The 18,163-nt window shown below is 38.3% G+C and overlaps 2 protein-coding genes and 1 long non-coding RNA gene across 4 annotated transcripts in view; 1 reads left to right on the forward strand and 2 right to left on the reverse strand.

Annotated features, from left to right (window-relative positions):
* Window positions 1-443: 443 nt before the first annotated feature.
* On the reverse strand, window positions 444-4,190 carry LOC139353316 (uncharacterized). Its single transcript, XR_011604523.1, has 3 exons — window positions 3,933-4,190; window positions 3,787-3,865; window positions 444-3,732 (listed from the first exon to the last, which is right to left on the reverse strand). It is a non-coding gene; the product is annotated as an uncharacterized lncRNA (long non-coding RNA).
* A 1,603-nt stretch (window positions 4,191-5,793) lies between these two features.
* LOC136117243 (uncharacterized) lies at window positions 5,794-15,803 on the reverse strand. Of its 2 annotated transcripts, XM_065867366.2 has the most exons (5): window positions 15,163-15,558; window positions 13,981-14,401; window positions 6,778-6,902; window positions 6,219-6,710; window positions 5,794-6,163 (listed from the first exon to the last, which is right to left on the reverse strand). In XM_065867366.2, the coding sequence occupies exons 2-4, from the start codon at window positions 14,105-14,107 to the stop codon at window positions 6,582-6,584; spliced, it is 381 nt and encodes a 126-aa protein (XP_065723438.1). In that variant the 5' UTR covers window positions 14,108-14,401; window positions 15,163-15,558; the 3' UTR covers window positions 5,794-6,163; window positions 6,219-6,581. The 2 variants fall into 2 exon arrangements, 1 of the variants encoding a protein (XP_065723438.1); XR_010654646.2 differs by lacking the exon at window positions 15,163-15,558 and adding an exon at window positions 15,653-15,803 and having other exon boundaries at window positions 6,778-14,401.
* ci (cubitus interruptus) overlaps window positions 15,267-18,163 on the forward strand; it is a 35,246-nt gene continuing 32,349 nt past the window's right edge. The window contains exon 1 of the mRNA XM_065867365.2: window positions 15,267-15,340. Within this exon, the coding sequence (XP_065723437.1) occupies window positions 15,315-15,340 (26 nt within the window). The 5' untranslated portion in view covers window positions 15,267-15,314. The remainder of the gene's footprint in view (window positions 15,341-18,163) is intronic.

The following is an 18,163-nucleotide window of genomic DNA, read 5'->3' on the forward strand; positions in this document are numbered from 1 at the left end:
TTTACGGACCTGCCACCAGTTATGATGTACACCGGAAAGGGTTTTTGTTCTTGAGTCTCAGTAAAAATAGTTCAAAATATAGTTCGGTATATTTAAAACTAATCATAAATAAGTGGTAGTCTATACGATTCGGATTTTTCCGATTCAGAATTGAAAAACATCTATTAATTAGAAACAAGTTTTAATGTTCGCTTAAACCAATGTTGCATATTTTATTTTTGCCAATATAATATGATGATATTGTATTTTTCGTCTCTGCCATTATTTGATGACTACCCAAATGCTGATATAATTGCTTACAGATATGATATTATATTCATATTATATATTTCACATATGCTATGTTTCTTTATCTTTACAGGTATGTCGAATAGTGCTGAGGAGTTACGAACAGAGATAAGGACCTAAATAATGTGAGCAGTAACTTAACAAATTTGAATATACCGTAATGTGTGTCTGTCTGCTATTATGTTTATGAAATGGTCATTTTATGACATAGACAGTGTTCAGCCCACGGAACACCTCTATTGCACCGCCCTCCCTCCTATTCTGCGCCCACAGCTCCCAACGTCTTCTGAAGCCTACAACGCTCTCTCAAGTGTATAGTTTATGTAAGAGTAAGATAAATCGACAGATCAAGTAAATAAACGTCATCTTCGCAAATTTTCGGTACTTTCTTTCTTTCTAATTACAGAATTATCGTGTGAAGAAATAATGTAGAAACTGTTTGAAACTGTAAATTTATAATCACTAAAAAACTCAAGTTGGCACGTCAAGTGCCACTTGAACATTTTTACATACGTTTTATATAGAGGCAAAGACTATGAAATATTAAGATGCGTAACCAGGAGTAAAGAAATGTAAATAGGCGGCGTCATTTTTGCAAACTAGGCTCACACGTATAGGAATCTATTTTTAGAGTGCCGCTACTTTGCTTCTCTCTGTCACTTGCTTTATCGCTACCGACTGTAATAAATATCGATGATTTGCGTAACCCATGTTTAAATTAATTGTTTAAAAAAAAACGGGTTGTACACATAAAAAAAATTTGTTTCCAATCGGAGTTAAATTTGGTCCCACAAGTTCTGCAGTTAAGCTACTATAACCCTAGCACAGAGCACTTCTGTACAGTGCTTAAGTCAATTGCGACTTTAAGCCTTTTTGCAGCAGAGCAAAAGAAATTTTATATTAACACAACCAAAGATTCTTACACGGATAACGCACACTAGGAAGATCGAAAATCCACACCAAAAATTGTGCCGTACATTCCGTACATACATTGTATGGTGGTTACTCATCTTGTAGTCTTTATTATCTTTGGTGTATTTGATAAATATAAAACGGCTCTAACCATTTCTGTTTAAAATTTTTTAAGGTACTGTAAAAATATGTTAAACAGATCGATGTAAGAACAAAACTGTAGTACCGGTTTTCATTGGAATTTTAACCTGTAAACCATTGTTTTTAAATTGGGTAGATTTAAGCTTAAGGGAGTGCGAGTTAGTTTAGTTATAACTTTGTAATGGCTGATCCGATTGCAAAATTTTTTGGCATGTTGGTAGATATTGATAATGAAAACAAACTGTCACTTAAATTTGTACCGTACATTAGTTATAGTCGTTAAAGTCGTTTGTCAAGGGCTAGAGTGGTCTGGCACCCTGCTGAAACAAACTTGTGATCCTGATCAAAAATATACTTTTTGGGGTCGGTAACGCTTCCGTCTACCTGTTACAAACTTTCGGAAGAGTAACTGGTATAACTACATTTTTTTCGATAAACAAACAATTATTTTCATTTATGTGTCTCAATTCACTTTCACTAATGGTAACATAACATGCAATGTAATTAAAAGAAACCCACATCAGAAAAATTGGGCAGTGTGCCAGTCCATGTGTCCAAGCCTGGAATGAGTGTACTTCTTGGGGGCCGTCCACATATCCAATTGTCGGATGGGTGCAATAGTCTAATGTTCATAAGTCTGAAAAGTGTGAAAGCTAGTCTGTTTGTGTCAGAGACGATGTACAAACAGGATTAGTTTTTAAATCTCGAAAAATTGTAGAGTTTATTGCATAATGTAGGGCGTTTATCATATTATGTCTTAAAATTTTAGCTTGGCCGGATTCAATTCTTATTATAGACGTGTTACAGGCAGTGCCCCAGATGTGTATACATCAATGTAGACTGGGTATTAAAATAACTTTAAAAAGCAGAGTTTTCGCCGTGAGTTTCCTCTCCTTTTGCCTTGTAGAAGCATAGGTAGCCACAATGTGCTGCCTACAGGAAAGCCGCCTGTCCAAAGTAAGCCCAAGGTACTTAACCGTGTCAGAGTGCTTTATTGGAGTCCCATACAGGGAGAGGCGATACGAGTTCAGTTCAAACTTTGCAGAATAAACATCGATATTCCACCTCGACGCCCAGGCCTCAAACTCATTAAACATGTCCTGCGCCATATCTGAAGCCTCTCTCCGCAGAGCACTTGTCGCCAGAAATGCAGTGTCGTCTGCATAAGTAGCTGTTAGAACATGCCTTCTCATCATCTTTATTTGCCCAAGTACCGTCCGATCGAAGCAAGAAATCTTTTGGAGAGGCTGTCGCTTAAGCCCTCGATTGCATTTTCACAACTTGAAGCCTCGATCAGCATCCGGATCGATAGCACTAAGTTTACGGAGGAAAATATCCGTCTTAGCATCACAAAGAGCTTTTCTTAATAATGAATCAGCCCTTTTAAAAATAGATAAGTATTGTGCATGACACGTTTGTTCCAGCGTCGCTTTAGTGATATCTTCTGCTTAACCTGAGTCGTTATTCCAGGGTTTTAAAGGGCATTATTTAGCTGTGGAACAGCAGAGTGAATATCGTTAGCAGTGGATGCGGCAGCGGCAGACTGAATCTTTAGAGACAGGTCATTAACAGCAGCATCAATACCCAGAGGACAACTTTGTTTGGGTGTTTTTAGGGAAATGGGCGTCTAGCAGGAGTTCAAGTGTTTCCTGGCTGTTTTCCGTCCAGGTGTCAGCATTGTTTTTTAGGTAGTCAATGATTGTTCTAGATTTTGCTAAGATTCATGCTATGCTACTGCCGAAGTTGGCCCATTCTCTTCGATATTCTTAATTTATTTTTGTATAGGTTTAGCTTCGTATGGGATCCCTTCAGTTCCAAAAAAAAAATTTCACTTGTGAATCCCGTGGGACATGTCCTCTTGCACAAGTGAAGAACAAGTGACGCTCCATATAGAAAATTGTATGGGATGTCCGCATTTTCACAAGTGAAAATTCAAATGAAAATTTTTCGAAGTCCTACGGGATTTAACTTGTTCCTTATACTCATTTTTCGTATGGCCTGTCACGTGCCGGTGACTCGCCCCAAGTGAATCACTTGGGAAAATCAGAATTTTTCCTTGAGTTTTCACTTGTGAAATCACCTGCAAGGGACACGTCCCAAGTGAAACACTTGGGAAAATCAGAATTTTTCCTTGAGTTTTCACTTGTGAAATCACTTGCAAGGGACACGTCCCAAGTGAATCACTTGTGAAAACCAGAAATTTTCCTTGAGTTTTCAATTAAAAAAATATAGAATTTAATTCATTTCATTTTAATTATATGGTACTATTGAGATTTTCAAAAATTGTACAATTATTGTTTCTGTTTTTTTGCTTCGTAAGCTTATTTTTAACGTTAGACATCGCCGTTCTTAAACCTTTGTCCGGGTCCTCTGAATCCTTGGCCAACGCTCCTGAAAAAACATATGTTTACAAAATGCGTTTTATTTGTTTAATTGTATATTTACCTTTTATAGCTTGTTGCAGAATTTTTATTGGCAAAAAACATTTCGTCATCCACTTTCGGCTAACGGAACCCATTGAATACTTTCAAAATTTACGTACTTTAAACTAAGATCAATGCACAACATCTTAAACTTAATGTAGCACTTACCTGACTTTATTATATTAACTAAACGATTAAAGTAACTCTGCTGCGCACCATTAAAATGGATGCTTCCCTTTCAATCACTCAAACAGAATGCACCAAGTCTTCTCACCCCTTTACTAGATTTCTTTTGTTTTCTCTTCGCTGTTGGCGCGTGCCACTGCACCTATACCCTTTCTAAAGTGAAATATATCCGACTATATAGTTTTTACTTCTTGAGTAAAAAATACAATACGATTTTTTTTTTTAATGTTAATACTTGTTTTAAATGTTTTAAATACTTAAATCTATTTTAACGGACTAAATTTCTATAACTTAACTATAAAATTATATTGTAATAAGAATGTATAGTAAGTAAATATAACATTATAAGTAAATTCAATTTTCTAAATTTTACTATAATCAAATAGTTTACTTTTATAAAACAATATTAGTTGTTTTTTTCGATACACAATAATGCTCCTCAAATATTAGGGCATTCACATGTCGCTTCTCCACGAAAATTTTTCCGCCGAAATATTAGTCGCTAGCCGAACATAACGGAGAGACGCAAAAAAAATAACGGACCAGCCGAAATTTGTCTCTGCGAGCGCGGAGTGCAGGCAGATTATAAGACAAGAAAGAGAGGGAAATATCCGAATATCTGCCTCTCTTTGTTGCACGATCGTTTTCGTGGGCAGTCTTCTACGCTGCGCCGACTGCTCTGCTGACGTCAACAGCGGCACAGCGTTTTAGGCACAAAAAAAGCTTTTTGCCTTGAGCCATGTCACCGCGTCCCTACTGCAGAACTGAAGGGATGTGTTTCAGGAAGCTTCGCTGTTGTTGTACTTAGCTCTATTGAAGTAAGTTCTGCACTCGCTTTTAAGATTTGCCAGGGTTGGTTTGTTATCACTGTTCTGCTCGGGCAAACCTTTTTTATGGCTTCACTGCAGATGTCAGTGAAAGTATTGACTAGTTTATCTAGTTCATGACCGTTGAGTACGTGCGTCGGTGGATTGTGTAAGTTTCTTGTGAGGAGTTTTTTGTAGTAACTCCAGTTGGTTAGTTTTAGATTTGTAATGTTCTCGGCGAGAGCTACAGTTATTGTAAATTCTATGTACCGGTGGTCTGAGAATAAGTGTTCGACCCCACTTTCCACGCTTTAAGCCTAGTACTCACATCGACGAAAACCGCGAGCTAACCATAGGAGTGAGCGAGAGGCAAATACGCGGCGATGCCTTTGCACGAACAACGCCAAAGATCAAATTTCTTATTCTTTGGGCCGCGGCTAACGGCGTTCATCTAAAATTCACTCGCAAAATCTGGTATTTTTTCTGGTATTTCCTTAGCTCATCTGAGTACCGCGGTGAAACACAGACCCGACGAAAAGCGTTAGCCGCGTATTTGCCTCTCGCTCACTCCTATGGTTAGCTCGCGGTTTTCGTCGATCTGTGTACTAGGCTTAAGAAATTTAATCTTTGGCTGTGTTCGTGCAGAAGCGGGTGGAAAACAAAATTCAAAAATGGAAAAACGCCTTCAGGAGTTTAGTTCTGAGGAAAAAGTGCGCTTTATGCAAGATGTGGAGGTGCGCCCAATGCTGTGGGACTTGACCCACAAAAAGCATTACGATGCTGTGTTTATAAAGAGAACCTGGGAGGAGATTGCGCTGGTCATGGACAAAGATTTTAGGTTATAATTTTGCATTATTATGCTTAGATAATAGTTGCAAGCTGGCTTGGAAGTGCCTGCGGGACAGCCTTAAGTATCACAACAAGCTCGACAAGCACGTTGCTCGGTACTTCGTGCAACGTGTAAGTTGTAGGATTTTTCCGCATTCAAAAATTATGCAGGGCACAACAGGCTGCAATAACTTTCTGAGATTTGCTCGGGTTGTTCAGCAAAGTACGTTGCACAGCCATCCACCGTGCACTAAGAATCCCAAATGCATTCTCAATGCAACGACGAGTAAGACTCAGCCTATAGTTGAATATGCGCTCCTTTCGATGCAGGTCCTTGCCACTGTATGGCTTCATAATGCGCATTTGAAGGGGAAACGCATCATCGCCGATTATGAAGTAGGGAGTTCGATGCCCGTTTATCACTTTGTCCTCCGGAAAAGTAGGCCATCCAAAAGTAGGCGTCTTCCAAGCGTACTGTGGGAAAAGCGTTCATGTCTCCCTCGCTTCCGAACACCCCGGCTTCTATATAAGTGAACCGGTAGTGAGCGTCGCAGATTGAAGAACAATCGAATGAAATCCCTACATCAGAATAGATTTACTTATTACATTTTCTTTGAAATTTAAAAGTACATACCTTATAATTGTAAAAAAGGCTTCCGCTATTAGTGGGGGACCTTATTGCCACATACTTCCCGTCGAAGGCACCAAGACAGTTTGGAAAGTTCAATTCGTCTTCGAAGTCTTTCGCCCACCTCAGCATGTTATCGGTGGTCCACTTCGGAAATTCCCCTTGCAACGCAGTCCAAATTGCTGTGCAAACGTGGTCGAGGACGATTCCAAAATGTTGCTTGCTGATCCGATAAGTTACAGATCTCTAGAAGCAAGAAATCTAACAAAAGAATATTAAATCACAATATTAAAATACAACATGGTATCAAAGTCTAAACATATATGTATATATATTGTATTTATTCCAAAACGATGGCCAAATTCGCTTTTAGCGGTATGGCATCTGGCCGGGTGTTCCGTTTCGGGATAAGGTACTGCTCATCCAATCCATAGAGTACGTTGAGTACATATGAAAGTTTTCGAAGAACATGGATGGGGTGTTAACCAAGTTCTGAAACTTTAAAATAGAAGAAAATGCTCATAGGTGCAAGAGTATTTCTATATTTTTCAACAATATAACTTACGTCTGAAGCATAGCGGCTTTTGAAGGAGCGTTCCTTGAAATACGGGCTAACCCAATATTTCCGCCTCTGTGTCCTTTTTTCCGCCTCCTTCTGCTCTCCTGCGGCAATGCACATCGCCATGCCAACTGCAAAGGTAAAGCTTGCGTCCTTGGTCTTTCACATTTTAAATTTTAAATTTGTTTAATTTTTGTTTGTCAACAGTAAGACCATGCTATAAGCATTGCGGATGAACTCTGAAAACTTCGGACCAAGAACAAGATTTTTCGACTAGTGAAACTCTTAGCCGATCTTAGTACTAGGCTTAAACCTTTAATTATTAAGCCGAACAATGTCATGAAATAACACCGTTACTGAGTCTAACCCAGGACGATAACTACTGTACTTCGGTTCTCCACTGCCACACCGTCCAACAGAACAGGTTTGCCAAAAAACCGACTCAAGATATATGTGCAGAGTAGAGAAATTTTAATTAAAAGATCACATAAAATAAGGTATTTCCTTTGGTAAAAGAAAAAAAAGGTTTTTTATTTTTACTTTTTGTCTTAAACTTTATAATTTATTTTATTATGGCTCGTTACTTAATGATATTTATTAAAAAAGGAAACTATTTAACACTACAAGCTTGCACCAATTTACAGTTACAAAAAAAAAACAAGGAAGAACGCTATAGCCGTTTTCCTCGACTATCACATTCCCGTTAGTCAGCTAAAGGAACCAAAGGGAAATGGAGATATGCAAGCGAGATTGAAATGCGCCACCTAACCGTGATCTCAATATATGGTTATGTGGGCGGTAGACAGATTTAAGCGTTATGGGCGTTAGAGTGGGCGTGGCAAACTTTTGGATCGATCGATAGGTATTGACGAGACCAATATATTTCAGGTAAAATTTTTTATCTAGCATAAAAATTGTGGGCGCCAGAGGTTTGGTCGGTTTGTAGACGTTAGAGTGGGCGTGGCATATTCGCGTAACAAACTTGCGCTGCGTACAAGGCTACGGAATTTAAATCTGATATCCCATTTCTCTATCTTTGATAGTTTCCGAGAAGTCCGCGTTCATACTTACGATTTTTTAAAGTTTGTGGGCGTGGCAAACTTTTGGGTCAATCGATAGGTATTGATGAGAGCAATACATTCCAGTTAACATTTTTATTCTAGCATCAAAACTGTAGGAGCCACAGTTTTGGGCGGTTTGTGGGCGTTCGAGTGGGCACATTTCTGAAACAAACTTGCGCTGCGCAGGAATCTCAGGAATCTACATGCCTAATCCCAGTATTGTAGCGTAGATTTCAGCGTTCATCCGGACAGACGGACATGGCTAGATGGACTCGGCTAGTGATCCTGATCAAGAATATATATACTTTATGGGGTCGGAAACGCTTCCTTCTACATATTACATTCTATCTGACGAATATATATACTTTATGGGGTCGGAAACGCTTCCTTCTACATATTACATTCTATCTGACGAATCTAATATGCCGTTTTACTCTACGAGTAACGAGTATAAGTTTCTAGTGAATCTATTTGGCACATTAAAATGCCGGCGACCCACTAACTCGGGATTCTCCACATCACCATGAATAAGATTTCTAATAAACGTAATACCAAGCATAGTTCTACGGTTAGCTAATGATGGGAAGTTAATTAGAAGTAGCCAACTAGAGTAGGATGTTAGTATTAGGCTTGTATCCCAGTTAAGTCTCCGTAAGGCAAATATTAAGAAGTTTTTTTGCACAGACTCAATCCGGTCTATATGCACCCCGTATTGGGGACTCCAAACAAGAGCGCAGTACTCAAGACTTGGTCGGGTTAATGAAATAAACAAGGTCTTTGTGACATAGGGATCATCGAATTCCTTCGACCACCTTTTGATAAATCCAAGCACGCCCCTGGCTTTATTTACCATAGAAGTAATGTGATCAGAAAATTTAAGTTTAGGATCCATATAGACTCCAAGGTCGTCAGCATGCGTTATCCTATCTAACACACAACCACTCAAAGTATAAGTTGAATCGTGAGGGCTGACACGAAAAATGTTCATTAGTTTACACTTAAAACCATTTAAATTCAATTCATTATCCATGCACCATGTTTGAAATGCAATTAGATCCGATTGTAAAGCTAAACTTTGTCACGTCATCTGCGTACATAAAAACCCGTGACTTCGTTAAGACTAATGGAAGGTCATTTATAAATAATGTAAACAGGAGCGGACCAAGATGACTTCCTTGTGGTACACCGGACGTAACTCGGAGTAGGGATGAAAAAGAGTTTTTAAAAACGAACCTTTGAGTCCTGTCATTCAAATAACTTAAGATCCACCTAAGAAGATCACCTGGAAATCCTAAATGGTCAAATTTCCGGACTAGAATTGGGTGATTTACAGAATCAAACGCCTTACTGAAATCAGTGTAAACCACATCAGTCTGACGATTTTTTCTAAAACCACTTATAACAAATGAAGTAAACTCCAAAAGGTTGGTTGTCGTTTACCTACGTTTTATAAATCCGTGTTGACAAGAGGAAATAAGGGACCTACAACTGTATTGTAAATGGGGCGTAATAATGTTCTGAAAAAGCTTCGATATAGCTGATAGCTTTGAAGTACCTCCGTAATTACATGCGTTCAATTTATCCCCTTTTTGATGAAGCGGGATAACAAACAACTCCTTCCATCTGTGTGGGAAATCGGAAGTTTCTAAAGACAAGGTAAAAAGTTTGTGCAATAATCTACACAAAGTCTCAGTGCAATACCTAAGCACACATCCAGGGACTCCGTCAGGACCCGGAAAATAGACTGGTTTGACCCTTTGTAAATCTAGAGGAAGTGAGCTTTCACTTATAACAGGACAAAAAATATAGTTTGATTTTGGAGTGTCACATGGGTAAGACTGATCTGGAGGACTTGATGTTGAATAGGTGGTTTGAAAAAGGTGTGCAAAAAGATCGGCTACGGTCTGATCAGTGTTTGCGGCCGAATTTTCAAATTTAAGTGATGATCGGTAACTTGAAGATTTACGCTTTGTGTTAACAAAATTATAAAACTGTTTTGGATCCAGTGTAAGCTGGGTCTTGCAACGAGCTAAATAGTAGTTGTGAGCACTTAAGTATCGGGAAAAGGCATCTTGTGAAACGGAAACTCTAAACTTTTTGTAGAGTCTAGACTTTAAATTTTTAAGTCGTGCCAGCTCTTTGTAAAACAACGGAGGTTGGTTTGAAATTTTAGGATAATACGCAGGAACGCATGTATCAAAAACTGCGTTTAATGCAATATAAAATATATTTACCGCTTCAGTTATATTAGTACATAAGTGCAGATTAGACCAATCCGAGCAAGCTATAAGGCTATTAATGAGTGCAAAGTTCGCTCTACGAAAGCAGGGGAAGTGTTTAGCTGACTTTTCAGATAGTTCATGCACTTTTGTACCCGTGTCAATAGTCAGCTCTAGCGTTGGGTGATATGGGTCTTCTGGTAAAGTAATTGCAGAGGTCTGGACTGGAATCAAAGCATAGATCCAGTAATAGTCCTAATAAATTTAAAACATGATTTACTTGAGACAATATCAAGCAAACCGTCAAGAAAATCATGCTGCGTTGAAGGTAACAATATAATTGATGTTTCGACGGTGGACCATGTCGCCCTAGGTATATTAAAGTCACCTAAAACTGTTAACTGATCCCTTTCTGATAGTTTACTTGAAATAAACTGAATAGCGGACAGATGATTCGCATATATTGGGAATTCATGAACATGTTATGTATATATAAATACCCGGAAGGGATAGTTTTATACACAGAAATTCAATGTCATTTATTTCGTCGGACGTTATTACTTCAGACCTTAATTCTGAGTCAACTGCAGTTAAAACTCCACCTACACGTCGGGACGGACGATCAAGCCTGTAAGTTGTGTACTTACTTGGAAAGACTTTGGAACTAAGAATTTCCTGTTTTAACCAGGTTTCTGTAAACACAATAACATGAGAAGACAAGGAAAAACTATCAGAATACAATTTAGTCAGCTTACTTTGTAAACCTCTTGTATTCTGATAGGAAAACTGAAGAACAGAATCTAGTTTTTTGAGATAGATCAGGGTGTAGACGTGGATGGCTCTTTAAAGGGATTTCCAACTTCCTTTGAACGAAATAATTCATAAGCAATGCATTCATCACAATAGTAACGCAAGTCACTTCTCATGTCGATTGCATCGCGTACCAGGACCGAATAGCCAAGGCATTTAGCATGAAAAATATTCTCGCACGAATGGCACGGATTGCTCTGGTGTTCAGCCGAGATTATCGACTTGCATTTCTTTAAATTGCAGACAGCCATTATCGCGATATTCCGAACCACAGTGCAAAGAGAATAAAGCTACGCAAGTAAAAGAGAGAGTTAGAGAGCGGTAGAGAGTGAGCGGGAGTGAGTAAGCTGGGGGAGCGTAAGTTTTTGATGTTCCAACAACAATGTTATTTGCGGGAGTGCGGGAGTGCGGGAGAGCTGGTAACTGCCATTATCGCGATATTCCGAACCACAGTGCAAAGAGAATAAAGCTACGCAAGTAAAAGAGAGAGTTAGAGAGCGGGAGTGAGTAAGCTGGGGGAGCGTAAGTTTTTGATGTTCCAACAACAATGTTATTTGCGGGAGAGCTGGTAACTGCCATTATCGCGATATTCCGAACCACAGTGCAAAGAGAATAAAGCTACGCAAGTGAAAGAGAGAGTTAGAGAGCGGGAGTGAGTAAGCTGGGGGAGCGTAAGTTTTTGATGCTCCAACAACAAAGATATTTGCGGGAGTGCGGGAGAGCGGGTAACTACCGTTTAGACTCTTACCGCTTCAAACAGCGTTGGAAGAAAAGAAGGGAATTAAAAAAACAATAACAACAAACACTGCACAGACAACCACTATGCAATCGCGAAGCGAACGGATGTTGTTAGTGACATAAAAAGTTATCTAAATGTAGGAAAATATGATTTAAGCCGCGATGGTTTATGGACAAAAAAAAAATTCGGAGTGCAAGACAAAAACACGACCGTTCACTGAAAGAGCGTTCACATCGTTAATATATAGATAATAGTTGCAAGCTGGCTTGGAAGCCATGCGGGACAGCTACAAGTAACACAATAAGGCAAATCAATAAATGGGTGGGTGTCCTGAAGAAGCCCATTGCGAAAGAGCATGCCGAGTGGGATTTGGCTTCCTACAGAGACTACCTGCCGTACGTGCCGTTGCAAAGAATGTAGGTTCTGGCTATAAGAACCACAAGTCCCCGACAAGCTTACCATTGGGGAATCGCTGGACCCCACCAGCTACAGCTAATGCGGACGACGAAAGAAGTACCCGCAGAATTGTAAGGGAAAACTGGAGGAACCATCAACAGATATTGCCAAAATGCTGGGCAATTTCCTGCAGCACCAGCAAAACAACCCTGTTGCCGCTGCCCAAAGAATCACAAATGTGGTCTTCGGCGGTGTTCGTGCAAAAGCGGTGCGGAAACTAAAAATGAAAAATGGAAGGAAAACCCCATATACGCCTGCAGGAGGTCAGAGCTGTTGCCCATTATTGTGGGACTCCCCCGACAGGAAACAATACCACAACAGGGCAAATCCGCATAACAGTCGAAGGACTGGAGGAGATCCGCTACAGAACCCCTACATGGACATCTTGTCGGGCGTGTCCTCGCAAAAAAAATAAGTACTGGCCCAATAGAACTATTAGAAGAATCTTTTTAGCAGAACCACCAGAACGATCTCTCCATTGGGGAACCACAGGACTCCACCTCCACCAGCTACTTGGCAGTAAACTTTGAAAACTTCGGTCCCGCTACAAAATAAGATTTTTCGACTAGTGAAACTCTTAACCGATCTGAGTACTAGGCTTAACCAGTTTTGGGAGATGGAGTTTTTTTAAAAATAAATAACGCGTATAGACGAAAGTTGAAAGTTGGTAATAATCTTACAAAAAAAAAACAGAACGGCAATATCTCTTTTCACGATGAGATCATTTGCTGTGCCGTTGGTAGGCTCCCTGGTCCTGCACCAACAACAATTTCCTTAAGCCTAGTACTCACATCGACGAAAACCGCGAGCTAACCACGAATGTGAGCGGGTGGCAAAAAGGCGGCCAACGCTTTTCGTCCGCCTTTTTTTTCAGCGCGGTACTTAAATGAGCTAAGGAAATACCAGAAAGAATACCAGATTTGGTGAGTGAATTCCGATGAATAAGAAAGCAGATTCGTATTTTAAAATGTATCCAATTTTTCGTTTGTTAACAAAACAAACCCAGCTGCTTAACAGTAAGACCATGCTACATGGACTCGGGTGAACTTTAAATACGCGGTCACACTACAAAGAATAAGATTTTTCGACCAGTGAAACTCTAAGCCGACCTGAGTACTAGGTTTTATAACAGCTGGCTTGGGTCACTGCAGTGAAAATGCACTGTAAGCTTGTAAAAATACCGATTTAAAATACAGAAACACTGCATATGAGGTTCTACTTTCCGCTAGGCAAAGACGCTGAACCGGAATTTGATCGCTCAACCAGAAACCCCTGGCTGAAAACGTGTGGAATGTTTTCAGCGCCGAATTGTTATTGCATTAGCAAATTGATCAAGATCAATCATCAATTGATCGAGATTTCCATTCAGGCAAGCGTAGTGAAATAAATAGGTACTATTGTGGGCCAAAAGTGACGCCACGAGAATTTCCTCATGTTAGAATATATATATATATATATATATTATACCACCTACCACGCATACTGTTTTTAGACTTTCCGCTGCAGCGAGTTGTAGCGATTTTTTCCCGTTTCTTTCCTACACCCGTATTTATTATGGAGAAAAAAGTCGATGAAGTGGAATTTTGTTGCGTTAACCTCCTTTGTGTGAATAGGGTATTACACAGACACTATCATAAGAATAAATGTTCGGGGTATTCCCTTAAAGCCTAGTACTCAGATCGGTTAAGAGTTTCACTAGTCGAAAAATCGTATTCTTTGTAGTGTGACAGAAGTTTTCAAAGTTCACCCGCAATGCATGTGGCATGGTCTTACTGTCAGGCAGCTGGGCTTGTTGACGAACGGAAAAGAAATCAACTGGAGCATTTTAAAAATAAAGGGTTTGCTGATGCACAAAGAAGTTAACATAAAAATAAACGGAATGCTCAACAAATGTTTTATTTATTAAAATTAGTAGTATACAGACCATATTTCCTCCTCCCTATAGAAGCCGGAGCGTTCTCCATCTCCGCTTTAGCTGCCAAGTAGCTGGTGGAGGTGGAGTCTGGTGGTTCCTCAATGGAGAGCTCGTCGGAGATCGAGCGAAGTCCCATTCGGCATGTTCCTTCCCACTGGGATTCTCTAGTGGATCTCCTTCAGCACTTCAACTATTCTGCGGATTGGCCCTGTCGTGGTATTGCTTCGTGTCGGTGAAATCCCTCAATAATGGGCAACAGCTTGGATAAGGCGTCCTTTTTCATCTGCACTGATCTCCTGCAGGCTTTTGAATGAACACCGCCAAAGATTAAATTTCTTATTCTTTGGGCCGCGGTTAACGGCGTTCATCGAAATTCACTGGTTAAATCCGGTATTTTTTTGGTATTTCCTTACCTCATCTGAGTACCGCGCTGAAAAACAGACCCGATGAAAAGCGTTAGACGCGTATTTGCATCTCGTTCACTTCTATGGTTAGCTCGCGGTTTTCGTCGATGTGAGTACCGGGCTTAACCGTTTAATTTTTGAGTATAGGTCATTTCTTGAACTTGTTAAATCGTTGAAAGCCAACGTTTTTGTCAAATTTCATTGAAATATTCGACAAAAACAATAAGGTTTATCCCTCTACTGTTTAATTTTCTGATGAATTTATTAACATGTCAGGGAATATCCACCTGATACCTTTACTTTTAAACTGCTGCATTGCTGCTTTGACACCAATAATGTACATCGTACATTATAAAAAAAATATGCTATTAAATAAAACTGAGGTCCGCCCTAATGCGAACACATGTACACAATTATGTACATATGTATGAGCATATGGTCGTCTTGCTTGGAAATACTTTTCAAGAATACTTATGTATGGAGGTTGTATATGAATGTGTAAATTCATTCTGCTTATGAAAACACATACGTACATATTTATGTATGTGTATGTTTGCAACATCCACTTTAAAGGCTTTTGCCTTTAAGGCTTTTACCCCAATTGAGGAGAAAACAACGTCTTCATTAGCAAAAGTAGATACAAGCAAACAATTGAAGTTGGTAGCAAGTATGTACAAAATATGTGTGTAGTTTCTATGATTGCCAAATTATTAAAAAAGGTCTCTTATATACATATGTATGTATGTAACTATACTAATGTATACATGTATATAAATGTGTAACTAACCTAAAAACATTTCCCTTAACTTGGTTATTTCAGCAGTTTGTCCGTATTTTTCTTTTTATTTTATGTTTCGATTGACAACATAATTTCAAAGGCCAACTTGGCTCAATTCTTGATAATGATGATGCTTCAATCTGTGCCTGCTCTGTCGCTTAATGGGGAAAGAAACTGGATTTTATAGGTAGGTATGTATTTGTGTACCAGTAAGTATACATATGTATGTATGTATATGTAGACATGAGCGTGTATGCGTGTACGCCGCTACAGACGAACATTTTTTCCCTTTTGGGTTTCGATCCGCTGACTAATTAAGCCTTTAAAATTTGTACTGGACCAAGAAAAGGAGAAGAAAATAAAGTCATTGGGCTCCGCAGCGCTAAAGAGCTGTGATAGGAAAGGAAAAATAAAATGAACCTATGTGTACATACATACATACATACATATGTACGAATGAATGAACATTTATTGGTACATAAATGCTTTTAAAGGTTACCTGAGTTTCTATAGACGATTGTAATCTAGTGTTACAATTTATAAGCCTCGTGTTATTAAGTTCTTTTGTATTTTGAATAAGATAACAACTTTATTCGTCTGTGCAATTTTGTATCAGACTGTACGATAGTTAACTATTTAATGTACATACATACATACAAATGTGCGTGTGTGTGTTTCGGGCACACATACATATACATATGTAATTACGAATGTGTAACTCTTCTAATGAGCAATGTTGTGAATTGCAGCTGCTCTAGACTTCATTTATGACCCCAAATAATTGTTTTTGAAATCGAATAATGAAACTAATTTCAGCAGAGAGAGCTTCTCATATTCGCTCCTGTTGAATTTTTGATATTGTCAAATACTTAAAAGAGAGAACGTATAATTTGTATACCACTTCCCATTGTGTGAAATACATAGATACAAATTTAATGTTTAGATATTTGCGTTGTCAAATTTTAGTCACATTTTAACTCAACCATTCTGCAAAGGTAATTAAAATTGGATTGCCAAAACTAGCTTCCGTAATAGTTTTTGTATTACTTTCTCATTAACTTTCCAAATTGATCTACATATGTATGGGCAAATCCGCCAAATGGTCAACCAGGACCGTCGTCGTCCGATTTTTACTAAATTTAATTCGAAATTCTTAGAATACAAAAAATGATACTCCCAATAGTATGACAAAAAAACCCGAAGATATAATTTTGTTTCATATCATTTCGTCGTCCGGTTTTTATAAAATGAAATTCGAAATTCAGAACTAATTAAAAAATGTTGTTTCCAAGCGTAGGAGGTTATATGTTAAAAAACAACAAAGATATGATTTTTAATAACTTTTTTTCCGATTATTGCTATGGGAGCTATAAGACATAGTTATCCGATCCGCCCGGTTCCGTCTTATATACTATCTGCAAAAGAAATAAGACTTTTGGAAAGTTTCAGCCCGATAGCTTTAAAACTGAGAGACTAGTTCGCGTAGAAAAGGACGGACAGACGGACATCGGTAGATATATATACCTTATATATACTTTATGGGGTCGAAAATGTCCCCTTTACTGCGTTGCAAACTTCTAACTGAAATCATAATACCATCTGCAAGGGTATAATTTTAATGGGTGTTTTTTTTTGACATGTTAACGTCTACTCTTGGAAATATCATTCTTTTAACATTTCACAAATTCGAATACAACTAAAAACAAAACCGGACGACTTTATCATATAGCTCCCACAGGAACGCCTGGATATCTAATGACAAAATAATACCAAGGACGGTTATTTTTCGTTTTCGGTAAACATATACGGTAGTAAATTAAATTGAAACATTGTCTTAAAATTTCTATAATTAGTGTTTAGTTGTCTGATCCGGCTCGTTCCGACTTATATACTACCTGCAATACAAATAAGTCTTTTGTTAAGGTTTCATCCTGATAGCTTTAAATCTGAGAGACTAGTTTGCGTAGAAACGGAGGTACTTTGGCAAGCCGAACCGAAGTTAACTTATTTTTATACCCTTGCAGAGGGTATATTGATTTCAGTCAGAAGTTTGCAACGCAGTGGAGACGTTTCCGACCCCATAAAGTATATATATTCTTGATCAGCATGACTAGACGAGTCGATCTAGCCATGTCCGTCTGTCCGTCCGTTTCTACGCAAACTAGTCTCCCAGTTTTTAAGCTATCGGGCTGAAACTTTCCCCAAAGTCTTATATCTTTTGCAGGTAGTATATAAGTCGGAACCAGCCGGATCGGACAACTATATCTTATAGCTCCCATAGGAATAATCGGACAAAAAAATAAAAAAAATTATATCTTTGGTGTTTTTTAGCATATAACCTCCTTAGCTTGGAAATAACATTTTTAAATTAGTTTTGAATTTTGAATTAAATTTTATCGAAATCGGAAGACTATATCATATATGTAGCTCCCATATGAACGATCGGAAAATTGGTGGAAAAATAATATAAAACAAATTATAGCTTCGGTGTTTTTCAACATATAACCTCCAACGCTTGGAAATAACATTTTTTAATTAGTTCTGAATTTCGAATTTAATTTTATCAAAATCGGACGACTATATCATATAGCTGCCATAGGAACGATCGGAAAATCGGTTGGAAAATAATATGAAACAAATTATAGCTTCGGTGTTTTTTAACAAATAACAACCTACGCATGGAAATAACATTTTTTAATTAGTTCTGAATTTCGAATTTAATTTTATCAAAATCGGACGACTATATCATAGCTGCAATAGGAACGATCGGAAAATTGGTAGGAAAATAATATGAAACAAATTATAGCTTCGGTGTTTTTTGACATATTATCTTATACTATTGGGAATATCATTTTTTGTGTTTTTAAATTTAATAATTATAGCTGCAAGGGTATATAAGCTTAACCTCCAACGCTTGGAAATAACATTTTTTAATTAGTTCTGAATTTCGAATTTAATTTTATCAAAATCGGACGACTATATCAATTCAATGAATTCATAAATCTGAAAG

Source organism: Drosophila suzukii, chromosome 4 (assembly GCF_043229965.1).
Source record: "Drosophila suzukii chromosome 4, CBGP_Dsuzu_IsoJpt1.0, whole genome shotgun sequence".
Classification (NCBI taxonomy): Eukaryota; Metazoa; Arthropoda; class Insecta; order Diptera; family Drosophilidae; genus Drosophila; species Drosophila suzukii.